The 22,363-nt window shown below is 36.2% G+C and overlaps 1 protein-coding gene across 1 annotated transcript in view; it reads right to left on the bottom strand.

The window, feature by feature from the left end:
- Positions 1–2,657: 2,657 nt before the first annotated feature.
- The window catches only part of KATNBL1 (katanin regulatory subunit B1 like 1), a 48,744-nt gene continuing 29,038 nt past the window's right edge, over positions 2,658–22,363 (bottom strand). Inside the window, exons 2-10 of the mRNA XM_037133167.2 lie at positions 19,497–19,627; positions 18,294–18,334; positions 16,052–16,331; positions 8,272–8,390; positions 7,408–7,458; positions 7,224–7,313; positions 6,794–6,883; positions 5,553–5,646; positions 2,658–4,090 (exon numbers count right to left, since the gene is read on the bottom strand). Coding sequence (XP_036989062.1) covers positions 4,058–4,090; positions 5,553–5,646; positions 6,794–6,883; positions 7,224–7,313; positions 7,408–7,458; positions 8,272–8,390; positions 16,052–16,331; positions 18,294–18,334; positions 19,497–19,613 — 915 coding nt within the window. The 5' untranslated portion in view covers positions 19,614–19,627 and the 3' untranslated portion in view covers positions 2,658–4,057. The remainder of the gene's footprint in view (positions 4,091–5,552; positions 5,647–6,793; positions 6,884–7,223; positions 7,314–7,407; positions 7,459–8,271; positions 8,391–16,051; positions 16,332–18,293; positions 18,335–19,496; positions 19,628–22,363) is intronic.

Here is a 22,363-nt window from a genome sequence, read left to right as displayed (position 1 = left end):
CTCCCTCTCTCCTTCCCTTCTCCTCTAAAGATAAATAAATAAAATCTTAAAAAAAAACATTATATGTGAATTTTTTGCCCTGGCTGGTGTGGCTCAGTGGATTGAGTGCCGACCTATAAACCAAAGGGTTGCTAGTTCGATTCCCAGTCAGGGCGCATGCCTGGGTTGTGGGCCAGGTCCCCAGTAGGGAGTGTGGGAGAGGCAATCAAGCATTAATGTTTTTCTGTTTCCCCTTCTGCCTTCCTTCCCCTCTAAAAATAAATACATAAATAAAAATTAAAATATATGTTAATTTTTGACTGCAGGGGTGGGGGAGCTAGTATCCCTAAGCCCTGCACCATTCAATGGTCAACTGTACTGTTTTGTACTTAATTTTTACTGAAGTTTGATTTTAGCATATACTATTAAATCAATAATATGATCCAGAGAAAATTACGACTACAGTTTTTAAAATATTAAGTACAGCATTGGAAAATATACTCAGTAAGTATACTGGGTATATGATGTGTAGTATTTGTTTTTATTGTTATAGTTGGTGATGTTGTTGAATCAATCAAGCTATGCTATAAATTAGATGCATACAGTGTTCAGGCAGGAACTTTTTATACTGTATTCCTGTTACCAGATAAAAAAGGAATGTGTCACAAAGTTTTATGACAATTTTCACAGTTAGAAGAACTGGAAAGTAAGGGATAAAGAATAACATAGGAATAAATACCAACATAGGAATAAATACCTACCAACAAATGTCCAGCAGTACTTTTTCCACCTGAAGTAATCCAGAAAATAAAAGTCTATATTGAAAGATCAGATGTAGTGCATCCAAATGGATCACTCCAGTTAGTCAGCTGCTTGTGATTCTATTTTTTTCCTTTAAATCAATAAAGGCAACTGATGTCACGTCCTGTTCTTAAATAGGAAGAGTGGTAATTGGGAATGACCAACAAAATACTAACTTAAATTTTGTTTTTACATATTCCTTGACTTATTTAAGTAATTAAACATTTAAATATGTTTTCTATTATCATTATTTAATAGCTAATAATTATTAATATTCTAAGTTTAAGAAAATTACTATTTCAAAGGCCAGAAATATAGCCTTGAGCCCACATAATGATTTTTAAGGTTAGAATATGACATGTACCAAGTATGTTTAAGGGATGGATAAGAATTAAATTCCTCAGTAGTCCTTAGATGTCAGTACTGACATTAATGATTCCAACAAGTAGAGATATTTATATCCAAATTCTCACATCTCAGGACTCGCGTAAATAATCTGTCAATTACCTTTGAAATTACAGCCAAAAGATTAATTTTAAAAACCATCTGATAATGTTTGCTGCCTAACTTTAGCCCTTATTCTGATCATGATCACTTATGGCAATATCCACTTTATTCCCAGTAGAAACAAATTACTTGATTATAACCCTCTATCATCAACAAACTACCTGTCCTCAGACTTGGAAAGTTAGCAGTGTTTACTACGGAAAGCCTAAGAGGGTAAAAGAGGCATAAGGCATAGAGACACCGGCGGTCCCCCAGTTCTGTATGCTGCTCAGCAGCACAGCAATGACAGACAGCGATTGTCCTGATCTAGGTCAGTAACAGCCAACATACTTTGTGAACACTTTCTCTGGCTCTTTCTGGAGATCATCACTGTTCTGATTAAATACCATGCTAAAATCTTAATAGCAACAAAAAGTGTTCAACAATATTTACGTGTCTAACATTTTTTAATCCAAAAAATCTTAAAATCAACTAGTACTAATCCTAATTCAGTCACTGAGAGAAGTAGGTACTAAGGCAAACTGCAAAGGCCAAGAGCAGAAATTAGGTGTGCTACTGAATGATCTTTATGAGCTAAAAACTGGTTTACATATAGCTCTAAGTAAATAAAATGGAGTATCTACTCTCCTTCGACAAACCCAAGGTTAGACACAAGAATTCAGTGTTAATAGGACAGTATATTTTCTTACTATGTTTCATTTATATATTTGTATTTAATTTTTACTTAAGTATGATTTATTGAAGTACAATTTTTAGAAGATACAAGTTTAGTCAATGACCTTACCCAGAGAAAACTGTGGTGACACAGTATTTTAGATATTATTTTTAATATTACATTGTTTTTAATATTAGATTAAAAGTCTATAGTATTACATATACCAATTATTTGAATTATCTTTCTATTTGAGGTGAAGGGTTTATGCTAAGTTTTACACACCATCTTCCTTGTGACCAAAAGCTAAATTTGTGAGATAAATATCGAAGGTGCAGTCTGTAGCAATGAATAGTTCTATGGATGTGTGTACAGTTAACGAACTTATAAAAGGACTGAGATCCTGTCCTTAGCCTCACTAGCACCATGCTCTGAGTTAACTGGTTCAAACTGTTAGATAAAAGTGATAACTAAAGGAACAGGAACAAAGAAAGGTTATATTTCATCACCTTAGGGTTTCAGAGATGACGCAGGCTCCCGATTCAAATTCCCACCTCCTGAAAAACAACTTCTTAAGTAATTCACCTCTCAAATCACAAAAGTGCAGTAATCTGAAGTTATTCTAATCTAAAGATTTCAGGAAAAAGCCAATTACTACAACTGATGTTCACTGTAAGAAATACATAGCTACATGAAATATAGCTACACAAAAGGAGAATTCAGTAAAAGATAACATTTTTAATGTATTTTAAAGCAAGAGAGATGCTTGTTTAGGATTCATATCAGTAGTTGCTAATTGGGTAAATGCTAACATCTTACATTCAAGGGCTTGAAGGACTGCTGCATAAAAATCTTTGCTCAGATGCTTCTTGGGTTCATTGAAGATGAGATACTGTATGAACCAACAGTGGTAGTTAAATCCCAACCACTTTCAAGACAGGCTAAGACATACAGCTGTAAAGACATTCCAGAAGTGGGTTCATTGATACAAAAAATGGTATTTTTAAAAAAAGACCTCATATAGTCTGCTGGCATTTCATACCAACCACTGGAGGAGGTAGCAATATAAAGTGTTGGAATTTAAAATACAAAGTCAGCACTAACTGTAAACATTTCTAAAGCACTGTAATTCTTTAAATCATAATGTAGTGAACAAGAATTAGAATTCATACAAAAACAAATTTCAAAAAAGCAAAAAATATGAATATTTAGTAAATTTACTCAAATGAAGAAAGCTTAAATGATACAGAAAATATTAGAAATCTATATACAATAGAAAGTAAATATAAATTAGCCAACTCTATGAACTCTTACAACTAAAACACTCACCCATACAAATACGTATTCACCTTTTTCTTTTATATAGAAATACCACACATATATGACACGATTCTGGCAGAAAAATCAGAGATATTCAAAACATTGTCAAGTTTTACAGCTGGTGTGGAATAAGTTTTAACAAGAACATTCTCCATGAATGGAAACCCCTGATTTAATTTCATAATTTTCATGCCAGAAGCATGGCTGGTTTTAATTTTTTTAAAGATATTGGTATCATACACATTGGCTTATTAATAATTAAGGCATTGTGTATACACAGTATCTCAGTGTGGACAAAAACTTTCAGTATTATTTGCTATGATGTTCTAAACTTTCAAAGTCTTTTCAACGTAAGAAAATAGCTGCACACTTTTGAGTGTTTTTTCTTATAAAACAATCTTAAAAAAGGTAATAATGATTGGTCTTTGTGGTTCCTAGTAATAAGTTCTGTCTTATTTTTTCACATAGTATAAAGTATATTCTTATGCAGGATTGCATTAAGATCCAGTAGTTCTTAAACAATGTTATCAAATAACCATATAAGTTCCAAATGCAGCAAAGGTGAACAATCTTCATAGTGCACTTTCACCTCACTGAAGTTGAAGCTGCTCCTTTCGGATATTTTTCCACTTCAATGTGAAGTAGATCGTTAGCATTTCATTAGTGGTTTCATATGTGGATTAAAGAAAAGTTTTAATATCTTCCACAGTTTCATAGTTCTGTGATGAGACATTTTTGGAAATCAGATAGTCCAAGGGTGTTTTGAATAACCAAATGCTCTTTAGTAGATGAAGTCTTTCAATGCAACTGTAATAAATAAGCATCTACATCCTTAGAGAATAAAACAAAAACATTTCATTAGCTAGTACAGTAAATGCACATATATACAACCCATTTTCTTCTCCCTTTTGTCTTTTATTTGCCTTATTCCCCTTTGTAACCTTTTGAGGGTAAAAGATGTGCCATTTTAATCTGCCTGTGTTTAGCACAGGCCTGGCACACAGCACGTGCTCAATATCTGTTTGCTCAGTGCTGAGTGAATGGTTTGGCTCCTATGATCAAGCAACTCTCTGCCTTTATAGCTAGGCAAGGGCATTAAATCATTCACAGCAATTCCTTCAGTTTGATGATAGCCTATCTTTCTGCTTTCTATGCTCAAGAAAATTACAATTGAGGGTTCACTACTGTAAAAGAGGTTTTATCATAGCTAAAGGAACTTCATAGAACTTTTAATCATTTAATATTGTCTTTATCTTAATCTCACATTCACAATAAAGCTTCTCTCTTTATAAAAAATTACAACTGAGAGCAAATCTCTAAGAAAACAATAATTTTCCAGTTCAATTACCAAGATTATAAGACCCCCTCCAGAAAAATGTGATATGGCGTGTATGTTTTAAAAGCACTCCATTGTCTTTCAGCTTTTACACTTCATTTTTACCCCCATTACCAAAAGAACAACAGAAAAAAAAAACCTTCTAGAAATTGATTTGTCTATAAGATTTTCATCAAGAATTCTACAAAGTAAATTATACACAGTGGTAACACACATACTTGAATATCACTTTGCTTCTTTTCTTGAAAAGTATCCAAGAAGATTTTTACAGATAAGTCTATAACATAAATCCTTTTATTTAGAGTATTTATTTTTTTAAATTAAAGAATGCTTTTATGTTTCTGGCTAATCCCCATTTATGATACAATATGCTCTGTGAAAGGGTGGAAACTTTTAACAATAATTTTTTCCCTCTGCAATTATCTGTATTGTATATACCAATGTTTTCTGGAGTTTAAATATTAAAATCCAATGTACCTTTTTCTTTAAGAGACAAGCAAATGAATAAAGACCAATATCAAATCCATACTGTGATTTAAACAGTTTACTTTCCCCAAGAACATAATGTAGCAAAAGTCAAGTAAAATATAATATCCCAAAACTGTTTGTTTTCCTCCTTATCTTCAGATGCCTTTGTTACCTGGATTTTTAACTTTTTCAAATATCTTTCATTGACTGGAACTAGATCATGAAACCTCTAGGGCATTATTTCTGTGGCTGTATCTGAAACACATTCAATGGCTAATTCTTGTATTCCTTGCCAAAGTCACAATCATATCCATATAAGCATTTGCAAATATGATATTGACTTTAGACCTTATGAACAGTACTGAATTACTTTGCCAAAAATTTGAAAGGGTTCATTTATAAATGCATAATACTAACATTATTTCTAAATTTTGATTAAGCTTAAATATTGATTTTAACCTTAACTTTTTAAGCATAATTATAGATTACCTTAGCAATATTACCAGTATATCCTGGAACCGAAGTAAGATGGTTTTCTTGTTCCCACAACCCACTTAATTGTTGTTTTAAAATCTGAATATTTCTAGGCAGAAAAAAGAAGAAAAATGAAAATGAAATATAATAGTATATGAACTTTCAATGTAAATACATTTAGTGAAAACAGTTTTAACTTTTTCCAGTACATAGCAGAGAAAATTGTACTATTTGAAGTCAAGTAGCTGTTTAAAATTGTACATGCCAATCACAGAAATGAAAGTTACTTAGTTGTTAATGGAGTAAGAAAGCTAGGCATTTGAAGCATTTAGAAAACTTGTCCTTGGGTATGAAGTGGGAAATTTTGAGAGTCTAAAAAGAAACCTATACATTTTAAGGACACTACTGGGAGATATTTTTTATAGCCTATGATAATCTGGCTCATTTGGTAAACACCTATATGTTTTCACATCAAGATATTACTCGAATCATGATGATTATGATATAGTTCTTACAACTGTAATCATCCACATTGGATTCTGAGGTTAATGTCTAGGTTGCCAAACGATGCCTCCATTACTGTGCCTCATTACTTATTCCACTAAAGGACATCTCTTTTTCTTTCCCTTACTCATTATAAGGAAGAAAGTAAAAAAAAAAGGGAAAAAAAAGAAAGAGAGGTAGAGGCTAGGGGGTGAGGGGGGGGAAGGGGTAGAGGAAAAGGGGGGGTAAGTGGAGGGTGACAAAAGGGGGAGGTGGGGTGGGGTGACGGAGGTTTTTAAACCACTGCTGTACCTTTTCCTCCTGCAATGAAGATTAGAGTTCTGTTACAAGAGATATGGGCGTGCCCTGGCTAGTGTGGCTCAGTGGATTGAGTGCTGGCCTGTGAACCAAGGGGTGGCCAGCTGGATTCCCGGGCGGGGCATGTGCCTGGGTTTTGGGCCGGGTCCCTGGCTAAGGGTGTGCAAGAGGCAACCACACACTGATGTTTCTTTTCCTCTCTTTCTCCCACCCTTTCTCTAAAAATAAATCAAATCTCTAAAGAAGGGGGGGGGATACTGGGCTCTAGAATTCAACTTCTATGGGTAATTTCCACATAGCAACAGTATCCCTATTTAATATTTCTCTGAAAGTGAAGAGAATAAATACTATAAAGTGATGATCACGGAATAAAATTATCGCCTAGTTTAATGCAGCTACTTTTCTGAAGAAAAAAAAAAGTAGAAGCATGACATTATCTTTAAAGGTATACTCACCCATCATTTACAATTTCTGCTTTGGATGATAGTTCCGACCACCATCTTTTTATGACTGCTTGAAGCCAGTTTAAACCAACTATTATATATCTGAAATGACATTTTGTTACAAAATTCAAGTGCTTTCATCCAAGAAGCCTTTACAAAAAACGATACCCCTCTACTCAAAACAAATATACATACATACAATGATCTTTCTCCTTTCTAAAAATTTATTTCACAAAGCTGTGTTTTATATAACTTGTTTAATACATGCTTTTATAATTGTTCTTTAGTCATTTTATGTTCTTTTCCTAATAGGATTCTACGCAACTTGAAAGAGAAACCATGTATGTCTCATGGAGCTCAATCTACTACTAATGCACATACAGGGCACAAAATCAAGGATGTTGAAAAAGAAAAATGAATTGAGATTCAGATTAGCACTTACTCTTCAAATTTGCTTTTAAGTAGTGACTTTACTAGAGGCAACAAGTCTACACAGCAGCCAAGTGATATATATTGTTTTTCTTCCTGTAAACTAATAAAAACAAATACTAAGTTATAAAAATGTGAACAGGTCATAATTTGTCCTTTTTTAAACTAATTTATTTTCTGAAAAATATTCTTCTTACCTATTGGTAAGCACAGGAAGGCAATCCACCACCACACCAAGGTCTTCTATCCTGTGGGTACATAAAGAATAGCATTATTTAGAGCAGGGGTGTCAAATTCATTTTCACTGGGGGACACATCAGCCTCAAGACTGCCTTCGAAGGGCTGAAATAATTTTACAACTGTATAAATGTAACTACTCCTTAACTGTTAAGGAGCTGAAATTACATTCGGCCCTTTGAAAGAATCCATGAGGCTGATGTATTCCCCCGGTAAAAATGAGTTTGACACCTCTAGCTTAGAGAGCTAATTTCCTCAATTATTTTAATATGATGACCTTCACACTGCCTCTGAGATTTACTCATTCATTAAATAACAAATTACCCAAGTGCCTATGATTAGCCAGATGCTGAGGGTACAGCAGTAAACAAAGAGATAGGGCTTGTATTACAGTACGTGTGTGAGTGTGGGCTGGGAGGGAGGAAAAGGCTGAGATGGGCGATAAACATAAATAACTAAAATTTATAGAATATGTAGATGGTGGTAGATGTTATAAAGAAAGATAAAACAGAAAAGACAGGGAGTAAAGAAATATATATTTTAAAATCAGGTGGTTAAGGAAGTCCTAAGATAACATTTGAGAAGATAATGTTTAAAATTCTCCCATACTGGTATCTCTTAGTTTTATGGATAAGAATCTTAGAGAAGGTAACAGCTTTGTTCAGTCTGATAAAACAGATAGTTTTCTGTATTTTGGACTGGTGATGAATGTCTCTACTGAAGCTAAACACAGCAGTTGAAAGTAACAATAACAAAGAACAGATACTTCCAGCACATTGGAAATTACATTTATTGAACAAATAGCATAAAAAAATCACACTTACCTCACCAAATAAGCTACAAGTTCACTTATACTTCTCTTTTTCCAGAAAGTTAAAGCCACATTCAATCTCAAATTCCTGCTGAATAAAACTTGTGCCATTGTTTCATGGTCCTGAGAAACCTGAAAGGCAATAATCCAACTTCTTAAAAAGTGTATTAAAGCATGATATGAAATCATTTTTTCAATTAAGTTATTCTTGTAAGAGGGAGGTAGAAAAGGGTAAAAGGGAAATAAATGGTGATGGAAGGAGACTTGAATTTGGGTGATATACAGATTGTGGGTTATACAATATGACATACAGATGATGTATTATAGAATTCTACACCTGAAACCTATAATTTTATTAACCAATATAACCACAATAAATCCACTGAAGATTAAAAAAGAAAAAATATACAAAGGTGACTCCTTTTACTGATACACACACACAAAAAATTGCAGTTAAACACAGTAAACAAATGATCTAAATAAACTTAGGACCCAGGACTTCCAGCCAAGATGGAGGTACAGGTAGAGATGCTTCACTTCCTGCACAAACAAAAGAAAGATAAAATCATCGCGGTTCGATTCCCAGTCAGGGCACATGCCTGGGTTGCAGGCCGGTTCCCTGCAGGCCAGTTCCCAGCAGGGGACGCATGAAAGGCAACCACACATTGATGTTTCTCTCCCTCTCTCCTCCCCTCTTCCCCTCTAAAGATAAATAAATAAAATATTTTTAAAAAAAAGATAAAATCAATTTAAAAACAAAATACAACCTGAAGTGCCAGAAAATGAAACTGTATGGAAGTCTGACAACCAAGGAGTTCAAGAAAAAACATTTATACAGATTGCTGGGAGCAGTGGAGATGGGCAGCTGGAGCACACAGGACACATGGCAAGGCAGCAGCTGGCAGACTGGGCAACCCCACATTTGCATGCAGTTAAATTGGGAGAAACTACTGGGGAGTGAGACAGATCTCGTGACCAAGGGTTCCAGCACAGGAAAAGAAAGCCTCAGAACCTCTGGCTGTAAAAATCTGTGGGGGGTGCTGTGGCAGGAGAAACTAAAATCTCACAGGAGATTTTGGAGGGAACCTGAGGTCCTAGAACATACTCAAGCTCACCCACCCGGAATCAGCACCAGGGCAGCACCTGGAGGGGCAATTCACTTGTGAGAAGTGGGAAAAAGCAAGAGTGACTAAAAGCAAGGCAAGAGTGGAGCAAGTGCCATTGTTCCTTCTCTGACCCCTCAGCCACATACAGCTCCACACTGTTGCCCTGCCTTGGTGAATACCTAAGGCTCTGCCCATTACAATATAACAGGTATGACAAGACAAAGAAATATGGCCAAAATAAAAGAACAGATCAAAACTCCAGAAAAAGAACTTAGCAATAAGTGATAGCCAACCTACCAGATGCAGAGTTCGAAACACTGGTAATCAGGGTGCTGACAGATATGATTGAGTAGGGCAACAAGATAAAGGAAGCAGTGAAGGCTACACAAAGTGAAATAAAGAAAAATATATAGGGAACCAACAGTGAAGGGAAACAAACTGGGACTCAAATCAATGATTTGGACCAGAAGGAAGAAATAAACATTGAAGCAGAACAGAATGAAGAAACAAGAATTCAAAAAGAAGAGGAGAGGGTTAGGAACCTCCAGGACAACTTTAAATGTTCCAACATCCAAATCATAGGCATGCCAGAAGGAGAAGAGGAAGAGCAAGAAATGGAGAACTTATTTGAACAAATAGTGAAGGAAAACTTCCCCAATCTGGCAAAGGAAAAAGATTTCCAGGAAGTCCAGAAAGCTCACAGAGTCCCAAACAAGTTGGATCCAAAGAAGAACACACCAAGACACATTATAATTAAGTTGCCCAAGATTAAAGATAAGGAGGGAATCTTAGAAGAAGTAAGAGAAAAGAAGACACTTACCTACAAAGGAGTGCACATAAGACTGTCAGCGGATTTCTCAAAAGAGACCTTACAGGCAAGAAGGGGCTGGAAGGAAGTATTCCAAGTCATGATAGACAAGGACCTACACCCAAGATTGCTCTATCCAGCAAAGCTTTCATTTAGAATGGAAGGGCAGATAAAGTGCTTCCCAGATTAGGTCAAGTTAAAGGAGTTCATCGTCACCAAGCCCTTATTATATGAAATGTTAAAGGGACTTATCTAAGAAAAAGATAGAAACTATGAACAGTAAAATGACAACAAACTCGCAACTATCAACAACTGAATCTAAAAAAAACCCCAAAACAAACTGAAGCAAACCACTACAACAGAAACAGAATCGAAGAAATGGAGATCACCTGGAGGGTTATCAGTGGGGAGGGGTAAGGGGAAGAATGGGGGAAAAGGTACAGGGAATAAGAAGCATAATTGGACAGGAACTAGTATAAAGGACACATGGACAACAACTAAGGGGGGGAATGGGAGGAAGGTGGGGAGCACTGGGGGGGTGGGCTGGGATGGGAGTAAAAAACAGAAAACTGTACTTGAACAATAATTAAATTAAAAAATTTTTGTTAACAAAAAATAAAAGCATAATTGGTATAGGTACAAAATAGACAGGGGAAGGTTAAGAATAGTATAGGGAATGGAGAAGCCAAAGAACTTATTTGTACAACTCATAGACATGAACCAAGAGGGGAGGAATGCTAAAGGGAATGGGGGTACTGAGTAGAGGGAGATAAAAGGGAGAAAAAAATTGGCACAACTGTAATGGCATAATCAATAAAATATACTTAAAAAATTAGAATGTATTTATTTTTTACCAGTACTTTCTCCTATTTGCTACCATTTTCTTTTCAATATTAATCATTTGTAAAAATAAATTATTTTTAGCTCATCTATAAACCTAGGATTCAATTTAAAATATGGATTAAAGGGAAATGTAAACATACAGACAAATCATTATCTACTGAATAGTGCATAGAAGGGAACCATAAAAATTCAATTCTGTGACAAGTATTTAAATTAATTCATTTATTCAAGCTTTCTACATAATAAAGTGATTCCTGTTTAGAACATTCCTGTTCTAAAAAGCTTATAATTAACAATACTTACACCTTGGATAAACCTCATGGGCTATGATACTGCCACGATGCAAAGCTAGAAAAAGTTTAAGTAATGCAGAACTGCATAAAAGTAAAAGTTAACTATTCTACCTGCCCACAAAAACATCTACTTATCACTGCTGAGAAGTAATCACAGTTAACAGACTGTTATGTATCTTTCCAAACCATTTTCTAGACAAAGACAAATTAGGTACTTACAAAATTAAAGTATTATAGTACATAATCAATATATTTTTGAGAACCTCGCTTTTGCACATATATATTATGAAGGTTTTCCAAAGTCAAAATACAAATCAACCTACATTTTAGGAAACAATCACATGTTCTCTAGTCTTTATTTAGGTTGATTCTGGTTTTTCCCTATTAAAACTATGCATCAGTGAACATTATTATATATGTAAATATGTGCACTTGTACAGATACTTCTGTAGGATTAATTTAAGAACTAGAACAGCTAGATTAAAGGTTACGTGTATTCAAACTTCAACAAAATAATGGTATCACTTGTGGATTTAGGTTTTTAAAGCAGGCACTCATCAATCAGGAAAAAGGGTGTGAAACAACAGAAGAGTAATCAAACATCTATTAAATGTGAGGCTAAGGAAGTTTTCTGAAAAGTAATCAAAATCAGACAGCAAAATAAAAACCAGGCTTGAAAAAATATGGCACTAATTCAAATGCAAAAACGAAACTTTTATTTTTTTTTAAATATGTATTTTTTTAATTTTATTTATTTATCTTTAGAGGGGAAGGGAAGGAGAGAGGGAGAGAAATATCAATGTATGGTTGTCTCTCGTGAGTCCCCTGCTGGGAACTGGCCTGCAACCCAGGCATGTGCCCTGACTGGGAATTGAACCGTGGTTGTTTGGTTCCCAGGCCTGTGCTCAATCCACTGAGCTATACCAGCCAGGGAAAACTGAAACTTTTTAAAAAGGCACTTGCACTCAATATTTATTCCCTAGTTCAACTGAAGAACCAACCCAGGTCCCAATCAAGGCCAGATTTCTGGGTTATAATAGCTACATATGATTCTTTTTTTCAAGATTGTAGTTAGTTCCTTCCTTCCTCCCTGCCTTTCTTAAGATTTTTGTGTGTTTATTTTTAGAGAGAGGGGAAGGGCAGGAGAAACACTGGTGTATGAGAGAAACATTGATTTGGCTGCTTCTCCCATGCCTCCTACTGTGGACCTGGCCCGCAACCCAGGCTTGTGCCCTTACTGGGATGGAACCAGCAATGTTTAGGTTCACAGGCTGGTGCTCCACCTGCTGAGCCACACCAGCCAGGGAAAGGTATACAGTTTCTGTTATTATCTGATTAGTGCTGGCCTCATCACTTCTATGAATACATGAAAGTAGGAAAAGTGTTTTTTACCCTTCAGTCTATCTCCTCAGAGCTGGCAGAGTGCATTACACAGTAGGGAACCCTCCATAAATATTTGTGAATGAATTTAGTATGACAGTGATTCTCTTTAACAATAAGGTTTAGTTACCATACTATTCTCCAGGGCCCATGATAATTCAATATTCAACCAAATTCTCCTTCCTGTCTCCTTTCTCACACACTTCCTTCACTTCTTCTAGCACTGCTAACTTTCTATTATTTCAGGACCTAATTTTTGTAAGAACATTTTCACTAGCAAAAAGAATCTTTTTTGAGGATTTCTGCCAAGATGGAGGCATAGGTGGACAAGCCGTGCTTTCTCACGCAACCAAGTTTAGAGACAACAAAATATTAGCAACAGAAAACACAGCCGGAACACAGAAAATTGAACTTTTCGGAAGTCTGATAACAACAAATGCTTCAGCCTGACCGGTAAGAGGGGTGAAACCAGCAGCTGGCGGAGCGGGGTTGCACAGGAAAACTCAGTCAGATGGACTCAGGTGCGTGGATCCCAGGCGTGGGGTTGCAAAGGGCGGACCCAGTGAGTGACCCTGTGAGCGCGACCCAGTGAGCAACTGGCGGATCCGGCGAGAGTGAAGGGGGCGGCGGGTTGACTGTGCTGGCGCATTCCTGCGCAGATAGACCAGTGAGGGAGTGGGCAGTGAGACGGGACCGAGCAGGTCTCAGCAACAGGAGGCAGCAGAGAGGGCCGCCATTTCCCGGCTCTGACCCCGCCCCCACATACAGCATCATAACCCAGTGACCCCACACTGGAGGCCCCGCCCCTAAGGCTTCTCTCCTCATACTTAATGGGTACGAACAGACCAAAAATGGCTCAAGAAGATCTCAAAGCCCCAGAGCCCATAAATCTAAGTGACGAAGAAATAGCAAAACTTTCAGATGCACAGTTCAAAACACTGGTGATCAGGATGCTCACAGAACTGGTTGATTTCAGTCACAAATTAGAGAAACATATGAAGGCTAAACTAATTGAAATGAATGGCAATGCATAGGAAACCAATAACAATGGAAAGGAAACTGGGACTCAAATCAAAGGAGTGGACCAGAAGGAGGATAAAAATGACCAACCAGAAAAGATTGAAGAAACAAGAATTCAAAAAAATGAGGAGAGTCTTAGGAACCTCCAGGACATCTTTAAATGCTCCAACATCCGAATTATAGGGGTACCAGAAGGGGGAAAGGAACAGCCACGAGTGGAAAACTTATTTGAACAAATAATAAAGGAGAATTTCCCCAATCTGGCAAAGGCAATAGACTTCCAGGAAATCCAGGAAGCTCAGAGAGTCCCAAAGAAGTTGGACCCAAGAAGGAACACACCAAGGCACATCAGCATTATATTAGCCAAGATTAAAATGAAGGAGAGAACCCTAGAAGCAGCAAGAGCTAAGGGGACAGTCACCTACAAAGGAGTTCCCATCAGACTGTCAGCAGATTTCTCAAAAGAGACCTTACAGGCAAGAAGGGGCTGGAAAGAAGTATTCCAAGTCATGAAATCTAAAGACCTACAACCAAGATTGCTCTATCCAGCAAAACTTTCATTTAGAATGGAAGGGCAGATAAAGTGCTTCTCAGGTAAGATCAAATTCAAGGAGTTCATCATCACCAAGCCCTTATTGTATGAAATGTTAAAGGGACTTATCTAAGAAAAAGAAGAGAAAAAAGATGAACAGTGAAAAGACAGCAAACTCACAGTTATTAACAACCACACCTAAAACAAAAGCAAGCTAAAAGGACAGCTAGATCAGGAGTGAACCATAGAAATGAAGATCACATGGAGGGTTAGCAACAGGGGAGTGGGAGGAGGAGAAGGGGGGAGAAGGTACAGAAAATAAGTAGCATAGACAGTAGATAGAAAATAGATGGGGGGGCAAGAATAGTATGGGAAATATAGAATCTAAAGAACTTGAGACACATGGACATGAGCTAAAGGGGGGGGAATGATAGGGGGTTGGGGGACAGGGTGGAGGGGAATGAAGGGGGGAATAGAACAACTGTAACAGCATAAACAATTCAAAAAAAATAAATAAATTTAATAAAAAAAACAAACAAAAAAAAACAAAACAAAAACAAAAAAAAAAAAGAAAATAAGTAGCATAGATGGTAGGTAGAAAATAGATAGGGGGAGGGCAAGAACAGTATGGGAAATATAGAATCCAAAGAACTTGAGACACATGGTCATAAACTAAAGGGGGGGAATGATAGGGGTGGGGGGGTGCAGGGTGGAGGGGAATGAAGGGGGGAATAGAACAACTGTAATGGCATAATCAATAAAATAAAAATTTTTTAAAAATCTTTTTTTGCATCATTTAGTCATGTTCTTCATTCACCTATACATACTTATGACCACTTTAATTTAAAAACCTTTTTCTGTTTGCATGACACAGAAAATGCTTTTTAAGCTGTTATGCCAGACAAAAACAATACTAAGTTTACCAAATCATAGTTAAAGAAATTAAGGTACTTTCAAGCAATGTAAGTTATGTATCTATTAAAAAACTGTGGAAATCATTTAATCACGTGGAAAAATATCTAAATTTATTTATTAAGCATCAAGGTATCAAATAATATGTCAGTATAAAGAGAAAGATACATTAAAAATTTAATACTGTTATCTCTGGATGTTGATATTATGGATCATTTTTTCCTTCAGGTTTATTTCTATAACATATACAGTAAATATGTAATAATTATAAATTCATGTATTTACAAATTTTATCAAACTATCTTCAAAATGGCCATTTTTGTAAAAATGACATTTTTGAGATATAATTTACACACCACAAAACTCATCCATTAGAAGTACGTAATTCAATTATTTTTAACTAATTTATTGTTGTGCGACCATCATAACAACCCAGTTTTAGAATGTTTTTATCATCCCCTCAGAATTCCCTTGAGCCTATTCAAACACCAAATTTTGATTGAGCAAGAAGAGCAGCATAAGTCAGTAGGTTTGCCAAAACAAAGCTTCCTACTAGGTGATTTTGAGAGCCCAGCAAAATGTGCACGGATAACTGGCTTTGGTGGTCCATTTTTAGGGCAAGATTTCTTTTCCCTTCCTTTAAATCTCTACTGGCCAATTTATCCTTCTGGATATTTATAGCAGCTTGTCAATCATTTCAAGCCACCTCATGTAGCACTAACTTAAAGAAATGAAATAAACTACTGATTCAAATTTGGTTAATCAGGAGAACTGCTCGGGAATTACAATCATTCAAATAAATCTGAATTCAATGGATGGCAAATTATGCTGCTTGCAGAATATGGCAAAGAAAAAACCCCAATAGTATAACAAGAATAAAGTTAAGTTTATAAACTTACCTCAGAAAAAAAACTACTATATTTTGATGATGGGCTTTCTGTCTGTGAAGAACCAGAATCACTGGAGTTAAGCAAATATGTTCGACTATCGTGGTGTAATTTTTCAGGCAGGTGGCCTGCACAAGCCAGTTCATTTTCTTTATTTGCCATGTCACAGCCCCCACTTCTAGGGGACTGTTTCTTTTTATAACAAGGATTTGGAAAAGGATGGTGAACTTTCTTTCTGTGGTAGATCACCCTATGTAGTTTGTCTGTGCTTTTCACAGCCTGTCCAACTGTTCTGTAAAAATGAAAAAAAAAAAAAAGAAAATTTAAAATCTTAAATTTTAGATCCAAGAGGTTAATTTATAAACCATCTGAAAAGCAATAAAAAGGATGATACTTTATATCAAATGAAAATGAAAAGCGGCATAATAACTAGATGCCTTTAAAATGAAATATTACAGGCCATTCTGGGAGTAAAAAAATTATAAACATTTCTAATCATCTATACTTTTTGTAACAATTATACATGTTTGAATATATTAAAATTTATTTTGATTAAGCTGAGTATATTTAATTTCACTTGAATAAGAAACTACAATAGGTCACATCTCATGGTTGAGTATAATGGTTCTCAAGTGTTTTGGCCTCGGGATGCTTTGCACTTTTTAAACATTCTTGAGGTCTCCTGAACTTACAGTTCTCTGGACAACAGATATATAGAAAGATGCTCAACTTCACTAGCTATTAGGAAAATGCAAATCAAAATTAAAATGATATACCACCTCACACCTGTTTGAATGGCTATTAATAAAACAAGTAATAATAAGTGTTAAGAGAGTTTGTAGAGAAAAAGGAACCCTCATTCACTGCTGGAGGAAATGTAAACTAATATTGCCACTATGAAAAACAGTATGGAGGTTCCCCCCAAAATTAAGAATAGAGTTACCATGTGATCTAGCAATCCCTCTTCTGGGTATCTGTGCAAAAAACCTGATTTATTCATAAAGATATATGTACTCTCATGTTCACTGCAGCATTATTTATGGTGGCCAAGACAAGGAAACAACCAAAGTGACCTGTGATAGGTGATTGGATAAAGAAGATGTTATATGTATATACTATGGAATACTACTCGGCCATGAGAAAAGATGAAATACTGCCACTGGTGACAACACAGATGGATCTTAAGAATATCATGCTATACAAAATAAGCCAGATGGAAAAAGTCAAGAACCATATGTATTCACTCACATGGGATATAAAAACTGAATAAACAAATGAATAAATAAGACAAACAAACAAATAAAAACCCCTCACAGACAGAGATAACAGTATGGTGGTTATCTATGGTTACCAGAGGAAAAGGGGGATGGGAATAGAGGGTAAATGGAGTCAGTTATGTGGTGATGGAAGAAGACTAGACTTTGGGTAGTAAGCACATACTGCAATATACAGGTGATGCATTATGTAATTGTATACACTTGAAACCTATACAATTTTCTCAAACAATGTCATGCTAATAAATTTAATTTAAGTTTTAAAAAAATTCTCTAAGTCACAAAATAATTTTTTAATGTGGGTAATAATTACTGATATTTTACTATATTAGGAACTAAAACTGAGAAAATTTGTTAATTCATTTAACACGGAATATTTACTAAAAAAATCCTACATATACACATACTGAGAAGAATGGCACATTTACATCTTTGTAAATTTCTAATATCTGCTTTAACAGAAGACAGCTGGCTTCTCATTATCTGCTTCTCCATTCAATTTACTGTGATATCAAATGTAGCCCCTGGAAAATTCTACTGTACACTTGTAAGAGAATGAAAGTGAAACAGGTAAATAACGTCTCAGTATTGATATGAATATAGTGACCTCAAAAACTCCCTGAAAGGGCTGCAGGGACCCTCAGGGTCCTCAGATCACCAGCAGTTTAGGAGAAAGTTCAGATCAGAGAATGAATGCCATTTTTACCACTTTCTGAGTGTACAACTCTGAACAAATCACTTAACTTCTCTGACCTTTAGTTTTCCTCATCAATTGTTAGTGGGTAATAATACTTACCCGGTAGGACTGTTTTAAGGATTAGAGATAATTCTGATGTGTTTATCACAGTGCCTACCACAAAGGAACTGTCTGCCAATCAGTTAATTATTATAATAAAAGAGAATCCTTATTTTTCCCTATTTTTACTCTTATCAAGCTTTTAGTATTTGCTGTTTCCCACAAACTTTTAAGATGCTCTTACCTATTTATGTAAGCAGCCAACTGTTTTGGAGATTTCTTAACCTGAAAAATTAAAATGAATAGTTGTAGTACATTTAAATTTTTAAATAAGGCTATGTAAACTTTGTGATTGATATTAACAAATCTGAAATTCAACAGTTACATTTTCCTGTTCTAATGCTTTATCTCAATTATTAGTTATAACACTGTATATAGTTGTTTTTGATATATCCATCTCCCTGTTTTACATCCCACTAGTCACATATTATACTTATAGGGTACTCAGTAAGTTGAATTTTAATATGGTTTAAAAAAAATTATATCAGTGCTGATATGCCTTTCAATGGTAAACAAAAAGTACCTCTATGATTCCTCTTTAATATTAAACTAAAATATTCAAATTATATCTTATCAAAATAGTATCCTGCCCAAAAACTTTTTACAGTTTTCAGAATATAAACATTTCAGAACATAAACATATTTCATTAATTCTACTTAATTTTGTCAAGTTAACCAGAACTCCCATTGTTCAAATAATTTAACCAGAACTATCTACAGCTCTAATAGTTTAAATTGTCTGTGATGGAATGAAACACTGGCTGGTGTGGCTCAGTGGACTGAGTGCCAGCCTGTGAACTGAAAGGCTGGTCACCAGTTTGATTCCTGGTCAGGGCACATGCCTGGGTTGTGGGCCAGGTCCCCAGTTGGGGGCACGTGAGAGGAAACTAAGCAATGTTTCTTTAGTATGTTGATGTTTCTCCCCTGTTCTTTCCCCCTCCCTTCCCCTCTCCCTAAAAATAAATAAATGAAATGAAAGAAAAGCAAAGAGAAGAAAAGAAAAAATAAAAGAAATTTTAACCCCCAAAGTGATCCAAAGTGATGGTATTAGGAGGTAGGGCTTTTGGGAGGTGACTGGGTCATGAGGGTAAACCTTCATGAATGAGATTAGTGCTCTTATATAAGAGATCCCAGAGAGCTCTCTCATCCCATCCACCATGTGAAGACAAAGTCAGAAGACAGTCATCTATGAACCAGCAAGTATTGCCACACCAGATATCAAATCTGCCTAAGCCTTGAACTTGAACTTCCCAGACTCCAGAGATGTAAGAAATAAATTTCTGTTGTCTGAAGCCACCCAGTTTATAGAATTCTGTAATGGTATTCTTTGCCTGACCAGACTAAGACACATACTGTCTTACCTGTTACCTAGAAACCATGGACTTACCTCCTTCATGTTCTTGTTAGTGAAATTAGAGATCCTTTTTCTAGGAAGATCAATGGAATGATCCTCAATATTATTACAAAAGTTCCGTTTTTTAACATTGTGGGTTTCAGATGCCATAATCTCTTAAATACCTAGAAAACAAAATAAAAATAATAAATGGAAAATACAAAAAGCAAAAGAACTTGATCATCTCCTTAATACATATCTAAAAAGATAACAGCTCCACACTGTGTAAAAGAGGCTTATGAGTAAAGCAGAGAACACAGTTTTCTAACTACACATTTTTAAAAACCTTAAGCACATAGGAAGCACAGGTAGGGTATTTTAGGAAATTAAGCCTCCTTCTGTTCTCATCCTTTTTCATTGCAACCTGTAAAGATAATATGATATGCATTCTGGGCTAATGCAAAATGTGAATCTTCCCATTTTCCATATCAGTGGCCACATATTAAATTTCAATTTACAGGTCATAAAATCAGTTCTATATGTACAGTAGTGATATTTATGGCATCCAACTGTATAGAAGCCTAAAATTGCAGAACCAAATCATATATATCACCACAAGCAGTCACAGGAACCAAAAACAAACTATATATATATATAGCTAAACTATATATATAGCTTGGCTTGTTTTAGGCCTAACCCTTACATTTTTCTTTCATTCTTACAACTAACTTTCCAAAGCTTTCCTCTACCTTTGAAAAAAATAATCCACTCTCCTGTTCCTCCAATTATATCTGATCCATGAATAGCCCCTCCACCTGTACCCCAAGGTTAAGAAACTTCTCGGATGAGGCCTTTTAAAAACTAAGTAAGTAAAGGACTTCTGGCCAAGATGGAGGCATAGGTAGACACATTGTGCCTCCTTGCACAACCAAAAGGACAACAATTTAAAAACAAAAAACAACCAGAAATGCCAGAAAATCGAACTGTATAGAAGTCCAACAACCAAAAAGCTAAAGAAGATACATTCATCCAGACTGGTAGGAGGGGTGGAGAGGGGCAGTTGGGCAGAGGACTTGCAGCAAGGTGGTGGCTGGTTGGCAAGGCAGCAGCTGGTGGAGCGGCAAGGTAGTGGCTGGTGGAATCGGCAGTCCCACATTCACATGCAGATAAACTGGGAAGAACAACTGGGGAGGGAGACAGACTGCATAACCCAGGGTCCCAGTGTGAGGAAATAAAACCTCAAACCTCTGACTGAAAACACCTGTGGGGGTTGGAGGGGCTTCAAGAGAAACTCTCAGCCTCACAGGAGGCTTTGTTGGAGAGACCCATCTAGGGTCCTAGAACATACACAAACCCACCCACCTGGGAATCAGCACCAGAAGGGCCCACTTTGCTTGTGAGTAGCGGGGGAAGTGACTGAAATCTGGCAGAGAGTAGAGCAAGCGCCACTGTTCCCTCTAGGACCCCACCCAAACAAACAGCATCACAATGCAGCGATGTGGGTTACCCTGCCCTGGTGAACACCTAAGGCTCCGCCCCTCACACATAATAGGTGCACCAAAAAAATGGCCCAAATGAAAAAACAGATCAAACCTTCAGATAAGTTTTCAATTTGTTGCTCTAAGTGACAAAGAGACAGCTAACCTATCAGATGCACAGTTCAAAACACTGGTAATCAGGATGCTCAGAATTGGTTGAATTTGGTCGCAAATTAGATGAAAAAAATGAAGGCTACGCTAAGTGAAATAAAGGAAAATGTACAGGGAACCAATAGTGATGAGAAGGAAACTGGGACTTAAATCATTGGTGTAGACCAGAAGGAAGAAAGAAACATTCAACCAGAAAAGAATGAAGAAACGAGAATTCAAAAAAATGAGGAGAAGCTTAGGAACCTCTAGGACACCTTTAAACAGTCCAACATCTGAATTATAGGGGTACTAGAAGGAGAAGAGGAAGAGCAACAAATTGAAAACTTATTTGAACAAATAATGAAGGATCCTTGCTGATGTAGCTCAGTGGATTGAGCACAGCCTGCGAACCAAAGGATCACAGTTCAATTCCCAGTCAGGGAACATGCCTGGGTTGCGGGCCAAGTCCCTAATAGGGGGCACATGAGAGGCAACCATACACTGATATTTCTCTCCCTCTCTCCTTCCCTTCCCCTCTAAAGATAAATAAATAAAATGTTTAAAAAAATAAAAATAATAAAGGAGAACTTCCCCAATTTGGAAAAGGAAATAGACTCCCAGGAGGAGGTCCAGGAAGCTCAGAGTCCCAGAGAAGTTGGGCCCAAGGAGGTGCACATCAAGGCACATCATAATTACATTAGCCAATATTAAAAATGAGAGAATCTTAGAAGCAGTAAGAGAAAAGAAGATACTTACCTACAAAGGAGTGCAAATAAGACTGTCAGCTGATTTCTCAAAAGAGACCTTACAGGCAAGAAGGGGCTGGAAAGAAGTATTCCAAGTCATGAAAGACAAGGACCTATACCCAAGATTGCTCTATCCAGTAAAGCTTTCATTTAGAATGGAAGGGCAGATAAAGTGTTTCTCAGATAAAGTCAAGTTAAAGGAGCTCATCAGCACCAAGCCCTTATTATATGAAATGTTAAAGGGACTTATCTAAGAAAAATAAGATAAAAAAATGTGAACAGTAAAATGACAGCAAACTCACAGTTATTAACACCCACACCTAAAACAAAAACAAAAGCAAAGTAAGCAAACAACTACAATAAGAGCAGAACCACAGAAATAGAGATCACATGGAGGGTTATCAACAGGGGAGTGGGAGGGTAGATGGGGGAAAAATACAGAGAATAAGTAGCATAAACTGTAGGTAGAAAATAGACAGGGGGAGGTTAAGAATAGTATAGGAAATGTAGAAGCCAAAGAACTTATATGTATGACTCATGGACATGA

Source organism: Artibeus jamaicensis, unplaced genomic scaffold (genome assembly GCF_021234435.1).
Source record: "Artibeus jamaicensis isolate MK-2021 breed Jamaican fruit bat unplaced genomic scaffold, CSHL_Jam_final contig_1132, whole genome shotgun sequence".
Classification (NCBI taxonomy): domain Eukaryota; kingdom Metazoa; phylum Chordata; class Mammalia; order Chiroptera; family Phyllostomidae; genus Artibeus; species Artibeus jamaicensis.
Note: the sequence above shows the minus strand (reverse complement) of the source record. Positions and strands in the feature narration are given on the sequence as shown.